Source organism: Acipenser ruthenus, chromosome 4 (assembly GCF_902713425.1).
Source record: "Acipenser ruthenus chromosome 4, fAciRut3.2 maternal haplotype, whole genome shotgun sequence".
NCBI classification, from domain to species: Eukaryota; Metazoa; Chordata; class Actinopteri; order Acipenseriformes; family Acipenseridae; genus Acipenser; species Acipenser ruthenus.
Window position 1 is genome coordinate 65,913,855 of NC_081192.1, and position 13,538 is coordinate 65,927,392.

Here is a 13,538-nt window from a genome sequence, read left to right on the forward strand (position 1 = left end):
GCAGCAGTCTCGTAAGATCCGCCTGTCAGTCATGGCGATGACACGGAGAGGTGGGGAAGAGGGTGTGTTGGCTTTCCCTCTCTCTGAGTGGCTGAGAGGCGGGCCTTGGGGGATTGCCTGGCCCATAAGAACTGCGCATGGTTGTGCATTCGTGTGACGAGAGAGGATACCCAGTGACGCTGGCGGAAGATGTCAGTATAAACAAAGAACAGCAAGCATGGCTGAGTGAGATAGTCTGCCTTAAAAGAAACTAAAAAGTAAAAGAAATAATCACGTACCCAAGGGGATGTGTTTAGTTGTATGGGGAACTCTGGCCACCCCAGTGTATAGGATAACTGAGCGTAGGACGGAGGCCCATTCTGGCCGGCTTAGCGGCAGTGGAGGCGCTGCGTAAGGAGCACTTTTGTTTTGTAGTTTTATTTTCCCTTTTTCTTACGGCTTTTGTTTTCATTATTATTATTTATTATTTTGGGGCACTTGTATGTGCACTGGACTGTATACCAGCATTGGTAAACCCGTGGTCCTGTTTACTGTTGCCAGTATTCAAGCCACGGACAACAGCGCCCTCTGCGGGTAAAAATAAATCAGTGTACCTGAGTGGCGTTACAAATAAAACCTTCTGTCTCCCATGTGTGTCAGTGAATTGCCCACCACCCTTCCACAGGGGCCCATTTAAAAATTCTGCACCGGGGCCCATTCCAACCTAGCTACTCCCCTCCAACAGCATGTAGTGACTAATAGAACCAAGGCGACTGCCTGTGTATATACTTTAATGATATTTGACATTTCAGTTAATTTCAGGACATTTTCTTTACATTTTTTGTACATAAATTCTTTGGATATATATCCTCCTCACACGGACCCGTCATCAGAATTCAGGTAAGTTACTTTTTGAATACTAAGATTTATTGATATATAATATAAATTATACTAGGGAAAGCAATTGTATTTCGAATTAAAAAAGCCGTGTGGCTTTACTAATCACTTAACCCTACAAAACATTTTTATTTCTCTATGCTTATACAGTTTCAAATGCACTAACCTATATTGACCACTCTGCTACAAGTAGCTACACAGAGTGCGTGTTTGTGCACTGCTGAGTTCTGATCATTCTAATATCTTAAGATAAAAATGTAGTAAGGAACTGGAAAATACTGTGTTTATTGGGCTAGCTTAGGCAGCATAATATTGGGCTACTTTTGGGCTGGTATTTGGTTGACTCATTGTTATTTCAGCATTTCACAGTAACAACAGGATGGGGCTCTTTTTTGGGTTAAGTGTTTTTATTTTTCTCCCACAACTCCTGTTTTAAATTTCACTCTCAAGTACAACTTTTTTCTCAAGGCAGATTTGAGAGGAAAAAACTCTACATCTCTTGAATATCTGGCCCCTTGTTTTTTTTTGTTTTTTTTTTTAGTTTTTTGTCAACTATTAGAGTATTTTAAAGTCAGTTTAATGTTTTGTCTATCCAGACAAGTCAATAAAACCTGTGGGTTAGTAAAACCTGTGGGTTTAATGATCAATATCTCTCTATGCAAATAGTATCACAGGCATTGACTTTCTACTGCTAGCAAATATGGTAAAAAGGACTTGATAAATGCCTAACTAGTGTAAATGAGTACAAATATGGATAAATAGAGGTAAACAGCAAAGCTATTTCAAGCTTCCACTTTTTAGATCACAGACATAGACCTGATTGGTTATTTTAACAAGAGAGGGACAGCTGTTCCATGCAGGTATTAGTATAGTAGTTCTGTTTACAATCTAATGTTTGGACTCTGAGAAGTTTCCTACAAAGGTGCCTGTGGCAGAGCAGGGCTCTACCCTTAGAAATACTGGCAGGGAAGGAGTTAAATTCTCCTCCCTACCCAGATTGATTGTGTCAGGTGGGAGCAATCAGTTAATTAATCATCCAATTAAGGACCCAGCCACCTGGCATAAAAGGAGGCCTCAGCCTCTCATTTTGGGGGGGAGAGTTCTGGAAGGAGAAGAAGAGTGTTTTTGTTTGTGCTGTAGTAATTTAACCAGTGTAGGCAACGCCCAGCCTGGAAGCTTTGTTTTGTAAGTTTTGTTTTGTGTTTTTGAAACCTTTCTGTTTGGCCCTTGTGCCTATTTATTTTGTATTTGTGTTTATTAAAAAGCTTTATTTTGAACTTTAAAACTGTCTCTGAGTCTCAAACCTCGGTCATCCTTGTCACAGTTGGTGGCAGTGTGGGATAACGCCACCTGGAGACTCAGACAGTTTTAAAGTTCAAAATAAAGCTTTTTAATAAACACAAATACAAAATAAATAGGCACAAGGGCCAAACAGAAAGGTTTCAAAAACACAAAACAATCAACACAAAACAAAACTTACAAAATAAAGCTTCCAGGCTGGGCGTTGCCTTCACTGGTTTCAATAATACAGCACAAACAAAATCACTCTTCTTCTCCTTCCAGAACTCTCCCCCCAAAATGAGAGGCTGAGGCCTCCTTTTATGCCAGGTGGCTGGGTCCTTAATTGGATGATTAATTAACTGATTGCTCCCACCTGACACAATCAATCTGGGCAGGGAGGAGAATTTAACTCCTTCCCTGCCAGTATTTCTAAGGGCAGAGCCCTGCTCTGCCACAGTGCCATTTCTCAGTCGTGGTGGGGACACAGGAACTGGGCTGTAACAGTTTACTTTCCATCACTCCTGACCTTCGCAGGAAACTGTGTGCTAAAAGTAAATGGCTTAATTCCTGTTGCATTGAATAAATATATGGATTATTTGATAAGAGAAAACCATTACATTTAAAGGGCTGAGTTTTCAACAATAACATTTCAAATTCACATAAACTTCCGAAGTAGAAAATAATTATAGTACTAGTGGTAGAAAAATGGAACACTTTGCAAACAGATGCAGAGATAAGTTTTTTTTTTTAATATTGTTTAAACATTTTTTTATTAACATAACTGAATACTAATTTCATGCAATACATGAGTTTAAATCAACAATTTATATATATATATATATATATATATATATATATATATATATATATATATATAGTATTATTGAATTTGTTTTTTAAAAATAGGTTATACAATGGTTTCAAATGCAGGCTTGCAATTAATGAACGTAACACCATGCAGCAGATTCCTGGTAGATGTTATAGAATATAAAGTACAGTACAGGATGTCTTTTGAAATTACATCAACTTTTTGGGTGACTGCTGTAATCTTTTTTTTTGTACTTTTACATCTAGAACTTTGCATTATGATTTTGTAATCATGTAATACATGGCATGCCAAAAATCCTGTGGCCAATTGCATGAAACATCTTCTATATTAAGTTGAAGTATAAAACTGAAACATTGTCTCAGAATTTACAGAATTTACTTCAGAGGCAGACAAATCAGTAAGGGCCAGTTGTATTGGTTTTTTTAGTACATTTTGAAACTGTTCACTTTCAGCAGTAGTTCCTGCACCTCCTACACTCATTGAAAGTTTAGCCTAGTTTGTCTTCCTATATTGAGAAAGTACAGGTGTTTTCAGAGTTGGAATGGGAATTCAATGAAATTTCTGTGACGTTTTCCCAGTTTCTTCTTTGACGATTACTGAAGCTCTTTAAGAATTTCAGAATGTGGTTTTTGATGGAGACGCCTACAAAGGTGTACATGATAGGGTTGAGGCAGCTGTGGAAAAGGGCGATGCTCTCTGTTATCTGGTTAGCCATGTCAAATCTTTTGCTGGTTTCACAGTCACTTAAGAAGGAGTAGATCAGGTCTATTGACCGGCAGAGCTTTACAATGTTGTATGGCAGCTGGGTCAGAATGAACACACCCACAACTGCCAACAACACCTTGAAAGCTCTCCATTTCTTAACGTTTGGGGTTCTTATAAGAGCGTGAGACACTTTTGTGTAGCAGAACAACATGACTATGAAAGGGATCCCAAAGCTGAAAAGTATCTCCAAGATCTGGATAGTTGCCTTGGCTGGCCGAGCCATATTCGTAGGGTACACAGGGTGACATATCTTCCTAGTTCCACCCTGTGATTCACCCACAGTGGTAAAGATAAGCTCAGGGAGGCTTAGGAGGACTGCAGCCACCCAAACAATTAAACAGATGATCAGGCTTTTGCCCTTTCCGGTTCGGGCTTCGATTATGGCTTGGTATCGGTCTATACTAATGCAGGCGAGGAAGAGCATGCCGCAGCTGAAGTTTGTGATATACAAAGCTGAGGTAATCTTGCACATTACTTCCCCCAGCTCCCAACCATGGACAGCGTCTGCTGCCCAAAAGGGAAGGGTCAGGAGAAGCAGAATATCTGCTATGGCCAGATTAAGGATGTACACATCTGTCTTGGTCTTCAGCTTCTTATAATAGGTGTAAATGGCCACCACTAGGGCGTTCCCTGCAAGTCCAATTATTAAGGCCAGTGCATAAAAGATAGGTAGAAAGACTTTCCCAAAATTCCGGATATCCTCTTTGATACAAATTGTATGGTAACCGTCCAAACTATAACTTTCATTATAATTATAATATTCATCAGAATATTCTTCTTCCGTGTAGTCCATGAAGCAGGCTGAATGAGGGGAAAAAAAAAAACATTACAGGTAGGATATTTTATAAAGAAGTGTTTCAGGGTTGATTAAGAACAAATTTAAAACAAAAAAGAACAACTACTGTACATTTACATGTATATGAAGGTGCTTCCCTTTCAATTCAAAGACGACCACCAACAGCACTTTTGGGAAATGCCTGCCACTGGTAGGTATTCGCTGAGCATTTTATATAAGAGCTGCCGATAGGCCTCTCCGGGGATTGACGTCCTCGGTCCTGCCTTCCGAGGGAACAAATAGTCACTCTGCGGAGCTCACTTCCTCTTTTGCTGCTCACTGCGGTAAGGTAAGGTACTAACCAAACCAGTTGCTGATTGAGTCTGTATGAAAGAGCTCTCTCTCTCTCTCTCTCTCTCTCTCTCTCTCTCTCTCTCTCTCTCGAATTCCCCTGCATTATTAAAATATATATATATATATATATATATTGCTGGAAGTCTGCTTGTCACTTCCCTGGAATCAGAAACAGCTTCTGAACCGAGCTATTATCATTGCACTCTGTGCTTTGTTAAATCTTTCCTATCTTTTCACCAGCCTGCATCACTTGCGGTCGCAGTCTGCTTTCTAACCATAGTGCCTGCTGTTCTGTGTTTTTTTCTCCTGCTATTTGCAGCAAAAAACAACAAAAAACAGAGACACGGAGACAGAGACACAGAAAAAACAGAGACACGGGTTCCTCCACCGGGACTTAGCGCGACCACGTCCTGCTGTTGAGTCGACTCCGTCGGTTGTCTCGACCCGCACGCTCGGCACGCTGGCTTAAAAAAAACCAAAAAAACCATTGTAATAACATTTTTCAGTCTATCAGTCTACCCACCTGGCATGGTGATTGCCCACTTTTCCACAGCTAAGCTGTTGTGTGAGTGTGTGGCTTTTCTAACTGCGTTTGCAGTGTTAAAAAAAAAAGAAAAACAACAAACAACGTGTGCCTCCTCCACCGGGGCCTGGTTCTACCTTGCCCCGCTGTCGAGTAGAGTTCACTGGCTGTCTCGGCCTGCCCACCGGCGCTGGGCCGTAAAAAAAAACAAAAAAAAAACAATACAGAGTCTTATTACTGTTTTTTTTAAAAAAAAAACACCCTGATTGCCTACTGCAGCTCTTGAAGCCTGTCTCCACTCTGGTGTAGGCTACGCTCTGCCCTGGTCATGTGACTGCACGTGGTTAAGGCCAGACTATCGCCCACGCTGTACCCTGGTGCAGCACAGTGTGCTTAAACGCTACTCTCTCATTGCCTACTGCAGCCATCGAGCCTGTGTATCCACCCCGACGTATGTTACGCTCTACCCCGGGTTGTGTGACTGCACACAGTTAAAGTCTAGGTGCGTGTCCCCAGTACCCTCGGTGCTCGGTGCTTAGACGCTCCGTGCTTCGGCACCAAGGCACTCTAGTACGCAAAGGCATTAGGTGCCCTCAGTGCTTCGGCACCCACGGGACCTCAGTGCCATGGTGTTGCTTGCCCTCGGTGCTTTGATGCCCTCTGTGCCTTGGCGCTCCAAAGTTTAAACGCCCTCGTTGCTCGCCACCACTCGGTGCTTATACACCCTCTGGACCTCAAAGCCCTCGGTCCATGGTGCCCTTGATGCTTCAGCGCTCTCGGTGCCTCAGTGCGGCGCGCCATAGTCAGGCGTCCTCGGTGCTTGTACCCCTCAGTGCTTCCACACCCTCAGGACCTCAGAGCCTCGGTGCACACGGTGCCCTCAGTGCTTCGGAGCCCTTGGTGCTTCGGTATCCCATTTTTTTGACGTTCCTCATGCATCGGAGCCTTCAGAGACTCAAAGCCTTGATGCATGTGCCCTTTCACCCCTCGGTGTTGCCATTTTCTTCGGAGGAGGATCAGAGACTAAACTACCTCTGCCTGGTTCAGGCATTAAGATGCTATGTGGACAAAACAAGAGCGACTTAATGTGGTAGATCCCTCTATACCTTCATTAGGCACAAAGGTCCTTGAGGTTGCACGCTCGCACCGCTAACTTTGCGGTTTCGAGATGTCCCTGGTCTGCTGTCTCCGCTCACGCTCCCTCACAACGGCTTTGGTATGGCGGTCGTCTTCGAATTGAAAGGGAATGTTAGGTTACAGACATAACCCTGGTTCCCTGAAAGAGGGTTCAATGCAAAAGAGGAAGTGAGCTTCGCAGAGTGACTATTTGTTCCCTCGGAAGGCGGGACCGAGGACATCACTCCCCGGAGAGGCCTATCTGCAGCTCTGATTAAATGCTCAATGAATACCTACCAGTGTTAGGCATTTCCCAAAAGTATTGTTGGTGGTCGTCTTCTCTTTCATGGAACCGTTTTAATGTATTAGCATAGCTGATGACACTGAAGTGGATTTCGCTTTTGGAGCTGAACAATATAATGCACTTTTCTAACATGTAAACTGTATATCTAAATTGCTAACAGTTTTTATGTGGAAGCAAAAGGTCTGCATTGTACAGTAAGCATTGTTTAAAGTTGTTAATCCAACAACAATAAATGGGTCAAATTTGGGTTCTGTGTCACACAGCTAGGGCCCTACCAAATTCACGGTACATTTTTGTAAATTTCACAGTCATAACATTTAACCCTTTGCGGTCCATTGTCGGACCCTGTCCAACATCATTATAGAAACGCAAAAAACGTGTTTCTAGTCGTTTTTTCTCCGGAAAAAGCCGAGAAAACCATTCAATGGCCGAGTGGGAGCGACAGGAGCCGAGACAAGTAAAAAAATAAATAAATAAATAAAATAAAGGCGTATCTCATGATTAGTCATACATGGCCCTGGTATCAGATAACGGGGCGTTCATAAGTAAACAAGCTGGCTGATAGTGCAACAGCGCACAGAGAACACTGACATTTGCAGAGCTTTTTTGAGATGTTATAGTAATAAACTTGGATCGCATTATTGAGGAGTTTGGTGATAAAACGAGTGATCAGGAGATGATTGATCGGTATGTACAACTATTATTATTGTTATTATTTATTTCTTATATAGGTGAAAGCTATAGCGAACGAAAGGGTGGGGCAGGGCTGGAGATGCCTAGTGAGTGCTTTGTTGTTATGCAGAGCCTTTTAAACCCGTTTGACTGTGGAAAAAAAATACTTTTAAACAGCGCGTCTAAAATTAACTGCGCGTGTGAAAATAAATTGGACCTGACGTGCCTGACACGCACTTAATAAATGGACTGCAAAGGGTTAAAAAATCTGAAATTTCATGGTTTCAGCTATTTAAATCTTGTCCAGTGTGACCTATAGGCTTTTTCCTGCAATTGTCTCAAAAATTCGGGTGGGGGGTGACTTATACACCATTGTGACTTATACACTGTTTTTTACTGTATTTGTAATAGTCATAGTGGTACATTATTCATTCTGTGCCAAATTTATATAATAATATCAGTTCACCTCTTCAGAAGTTTAAATGTAATTGCTCTCTGTTTACTCTATAAGATGTTGTATGTATCCACATCTAAACGAAACAGTAAGAAAAAAAATATTTTGTTAAAATGCATTAAAAAAAATCATGTTAACTGTAGATTGCATACAAATTAAAGCCAGAGTAAACCACAGGCAGTTAAGATGCAATTCCAGATAAACCTGAAGGGTAAGTGGTATTCTAGACGTAGCTGTTTGCATTTTTTTTACTCCAGATGTGGCCAAACAGACAGGACAATCTGCATTCTATAGGCAAGTTAGATAACTACCACTTTGATTGTTTACAGCTGTTGTGTTTCTGATGGATATCTTTATGTAGTTAACTTCAGGGAACACCCTTTAGAGATGTTTTGTAGTTTAGTTATATAAGTGCAATCTGTTTTGACTGCACATACTTTTATTTTAAAGTTTGGTCCTTATGCAGAGACACATTTTCTGAAAGGAATAATAAACACTTAAAACTAACAACAAACAACTTGGTTGCACATAGTAGTAGGCTAATTTATTTCTTAGCAGACGCTAGCAGCCTTATCCAGGGCGACTTACAATTGTTACAAGATATCACATTATACATTATTTCACATACAATTACTTATTTATACAGTTGGGTCTTTACTGGAGCAATCTAGGTAAAGTACCTTGCTCAAGGGTACAACAGCAGTGTCCCCCACTGGGGATTGAACCCACAACTCTCCGGCCAAGAGTCCAGAGCCCTAACCACTACTCCACACTGCTGCCCTATTGTTATTTTGAGAAATATTTGCAAGTTATATACTATTAAAAAAATTTTTTTTTATTTTAGAAATGTGTCCTTTCTTGCACTTCTTGTGAATTGACATTGACTTTTTTATTCCATAAATAAATAGTAAGGATTTAAATTATGTTGCCTACACCTACTTTCAAACACACACGTTTCTGAAAACACTAATGACTAAACTGGAACAAAGCTGAACACTTTTCTAAAGAATCTTCTGACTGTATTTAGTCATGCCCTTTCCTACAGTTGCCTCACAGTAACAATTTAAACTGTGTTAGGTTGTTAACTGATCTTATATCATTAACTACATTTAAAGCTATTAACATAATAACATTTCTCTCTCTCTCTCTCTCTCTCTCTCTCTCTCTCTCTATATATATATATATATATATAAATGTACAGCTTACCTTTTTTTCTGAAAGTGTGGATTTAAAAAAAGTCAGGAATAATTCACTTAACACCCAGGATATTCTTCTTGTCGGTCTTGTGGCACTGTAATCTCAGGATTTCTTAGATATCTCTAAAGGGAGTCTCCTTTTGGAACACTGTGTATATGTCTAAAGGAAATGTGTCACTAAGAGAGGCTTGCCCTGATCAGTAAGGATATAATTGGTACACAGAATCTCCTACACTATATAAAAGTATGAATCAGAATAGTTTGTTGTTGAGCTTTTTGAAAGTCAGCAAGATTAAAAGGGGTTTTTTTTTTGATAGATGAAGTCATTAACAGTAAAAAAAAAAAAAAAAAAGAAATACATCCACTGCTGGAGGATTGAAAACGGCAGGAAGCTTATAGGGAACTTTAATAAACTGTTGAAACAGACGTCTTGGAAATGTTTGTTATAATTTATCAGGCAGACTATCTCCATTTATAATGTTCTCTATGGCACTTAGAAACATTTTTGGAGTTCCTAGCATAACATGTGGTCATAGATAAGATATGGTCTTTACTTGTTTCTTTTTTTTCCTGTTTCCATAGGTACAAGTAGACCATAAAATGGGCTCCAAAAGCTTAACTGGAAAAGAAATACTGTACTTTCCGTGTTCAAAATGCTTCTTCATTTATCATCCGTTTACGGTTAGGTTATTGGTTAGTGTATTTCTAAACTGGGTGATAAGTAATGTATGTGACACATACTTTAAGTCTACTATGCTGGTCATATTTCAGTTGGTGTGTGCTGACTTCCTCTACCCTTGATGCAAAACGCAAGCCATACAATTCAAAGATGACTGTCTTACCATTAAAGAGCAAGATCTGTCATCTAAAGGTAAGTATGTGTCTTATGCTGAGGTCAGTACCATTAACTCATTAGCTGCCAGGAGTAGATCCATTACTTTAATTTACTTTAATCAGCTAAATAAAGCTCCTCAAGCATAAACACCTTGGCTCAGGGAGTTCCAACGTCAGGCCCAGCACCGTAACCACTTCCATTTTAACTCATCAGCCGCTGGGAGTTAGACACCCAAATATTGTCCTTCATTTTTATGGCGGTTAGAGACCCCCACGTAAGTCTGTGGGCAGCTGTAGAGGTGGATACAGGTTGACTGTAGATTTTTTTTACAGTAATGTGAGTGACATAGCACTGATACTGACACATTAGTGATACTCCCCATGTTACAATTACTTTAACGTTTACACATTATTGCAAATTGTTTATTGCAAAAGCTGAAGAAATTAGATCTATTTTAAGTACAAAGTCCATTGACCCTTTCTTACTCTTTTTTACCTTTAAAAAATTTGATCCTATCTAGCTATCCAGTGTGGAGTAGTGGTTAGGGCTCTGTTCCAGAGGGTCATGGGTTCAATCCCAGGTGGGGGACCCTGCTGCTGTACCCTTGAGCAAGGTACTTTACCTAGATTGCTCCAGTAAAAATCTCCATCGAGACAGGGTTTCCCCCCCATGGTTGCCTTAAAGGCAGAAGTTCCGCCATAAGAAAAATTGAAAACAATAACTAATTACTCAAATCAGAAATCAAAATGAAATGCAATGGGACAAAGTTGTGTTGTGCATTAGATGCAGGTGTTAGAAATGGTTTGCTTAATAATTGCAAACTCAACAATTATATGTGTATAAAACTAAATAAAAACAAAATGTAATGATATAGGCATCTGAGAAATTGAACCCAGTAATAAAAATAAAAAAAATGTTCTTTTGTTTATTTTAAAAAAGGACAAAGTCTGTATTCTGTCAGATCCCTTGTCTCCAAGCTGTGCACACGCCAATGTGGTTTGAGCATTTTTAAGCTGTTAAGATGGGAAAAGAAAGGACACCATGCTTTAGAGTGTGGATTGCCTCGCCCTGTGTGAGAAGCCTCTGCCTGCAGGAACCAAGATTGTTACATTTATATTGATTTATGTTTTTTGTTTTGTTTGATAATTCACTGATGGTGAAAATGGAATGTTTTTAAATGGTGGACATAAAAAATGAAATATTCTACAATTTAGCATTTATCGTTTTTCAGGTAATACATATTTATAAACATCTGATGTGTAATAACTGTAGAGAAAATTATACATTTTGAATGTGACAACATTCCTAGTTTTAGACCATGAAATTAGCCATTTTTGTACTGTGAAAAAAAACACTGCCCTATCCATAACTGAACAGTGTTTAAACCACCTCCTCTTAAAATATTGTTTTGTATGTGATGTTAGTATGTCCAGAAATACAGTTTAAATGGCGAAACAACTGAAATAGCTGTGGCAATACCATAGATTCTCCATAAAGATGGGTTCTCTATAGATTGTCACTATAGATAGTAGTTTTCCTCCATCCTTTAGTCTCACTTGATCGCAGTTACTACCATGACATGTCAATCTATGTAAACAGGAAGCCACTTTTCATGGGAAACTGTTTTTTCTCCCTTGCCCCAAGCATATAGGATTTTCATAAATGTGGGCCCTGCTCTGTAAAGGCCACTAAACATTTTACAACTTAAAAGCCCTAATTGTAAAGTTCAAGATAGATAAAAAAAATCTGACCTTTGAATTGATTAAAACATCTTGCTGTGTTCATTCTTTTTTATCTATGTATATGTAACAGGGTGAAGTGTTACGTGTGTGGTTTGTCACTGAATAATGCTGAATCAGACACAGAGCATTGGGTGTTGACACACCACACAGGCACGCAGATTTAATAACAACACAGGTGCTGCCACTAGGGGTGCAGCCACTAGTGTCAGATTTAATAAAGAAAACAAAACAAAGTTCAAAATAAAAATTTGCCAAACAAGGCGAGCGCTAATCTCACTAAAAGGGACATCTTTCTCCAGGGAACTACTACACTACCAAACCCTCTCTATACTCAACATCCCTTAAACTAACCTACTGCTGCTGCTCTCGAAGTCCTGACCTCCCAGTGACTCCGGTTCATTGCGACGGTCCTGGCTGCTCAGCGCCTTCACAGGTACCGTCTTGCAGTTGAAGGGTACCGTAGTAGTTATCCTGCGGAGCGGACGCTGTCCTCCTCTACGTAAACAAAGCGCCTTTCTGTGTAGCATGACAGCGCAGTCGCTTTTTTGAGCTGCGCGCAGTCTCCCCGGGCATGCCCCCCAGCCAATCCGGACCTCCCAATTAGCTCAGCGCCTACCTGCTCAATTGGTTGCCTAGCAGCGCATCTCCTGTTACGCGTCCCAGCTGCACACATTCTCGCAAGAACCAGTGACAGGGTTCTCCCTGTCACAGTACATTTTAACATATAATTTTCTTTTTTTTTTTTTTTTTTTAAATACTGTCACTTTTTAAAATGTTTAATCCCAGGGGGAAGATTCTTAGATACTGCAATATGAAGTTAAAACTGGAGGACCTTATATCAGTGTGTGATCAAATACATTATGTATACTGTACACCAGTGGTCGGCAAATAACAACTGTAAGTAACTGACATACAGTAGATTAGCTTTGGAAAGCCTACAGTTAAAGCACAAAGAACGGACTTCCTTAGCTTCTTGGTTTGACAAAACAGGAAGTAAACAATTCCTTGTGATTTATGTTTTGTTGTCTTAAAACCAACTTTTTTTTGGTGAGTGTGACTTTTCATTTATTTTGTTTTTTACAGTTACACTTGAGTTTATGCTTAGTCTGTGTGTATATATATTAATACATATTTATTATTTTTCAGGTGCTGGAAATCCAAACTGTAAAGTAGCTAATGTGATGGGCAGGAGTAGAACTAGTTCTGTGGAAAGGTAAGCTTTTTGCTCCTAAATACATAGCAACTCAAAGTTCATGTAAAAGAATCATCAACGAGCTGTGGAGCATGTGATATACACGATGTTTTACATGTGCCAAGGCACACTCAAAAATAGAATCCTCCTGAAAGTAGTGTTTACTTGCAGGCTTATCAGTGATAAATTACCTCTGTGTTCTTGCCTTTCATGTTGTTTGTTTCACTGAAAAGTGAACATTGAACACTGTATATAATCAATCACTGTTTCATCTTTCTGTATTTAAATGTTACTGAGTTAACCATGGTTACATTAGTAGACACACATAATAAATTTTTAACAACATAATTGTGTTTAACATCACTGTGCACATACATTATTAAGCAATACTGCACTTTCAAGTTACTTTTATTTTATATTGGTTTACCGGATATGGTAATAAGAGTATAATATAGTTTTTAATTCAATGAAAGCATATTCATTTGGTGTGGACTTACTTTCATGTGTGTTTGAGAAGGGTTGGGCCTTTTTTTTTATCCCTGTAGCAAAAACTTCACAGACTTTTAGCAAATGGCTGATAAAGTGTTTCAAAAAGTGGATTATAAACTCATCCATTATAATGAC

The 13,538-nt window shown here is 39.6% G+C and overlaps 1 protein-coding gene across 1 annotated transcript; it reads right to left on the reverse strand.

The window, feature by feature from the left end:
- Positions 1–3,038: 3,038 nt before the first annotated feature.
- Positions 3,039–9,435, reverse strand: LOC117399878 (atypical chemokine receptor 4-like). The gene is made up of 2 exons (XM_033999313.3): positions 9,156–9,435; positions 3,039–4,552 (listed from the first exon to the last, which is right to left on the reverse strand). Exon 2 carries the CDS (start codon positions 4,542–4,544, stop codon positions 3,492–3,494), a length of 1,053 nt encoding a protein of 350 aa, XP_033855204.3. The 5' UTR covers positions 4,545–4,552; positions 9,156–9,435; the 3' UTR covers positions 3,039–3,491.
- Between the last annotated feature and the right edge of the window lie 4,103 nt (positions 9,436–13,538).

Coding starts and splice junctions, on each gene's coding strand:
- LOC117399878 (XM_033999313.3), bottom strand. CDS start 4,544: ATGGACTACACGGAAGAAGAATATTCTGATGAATATTATAATTATAAT.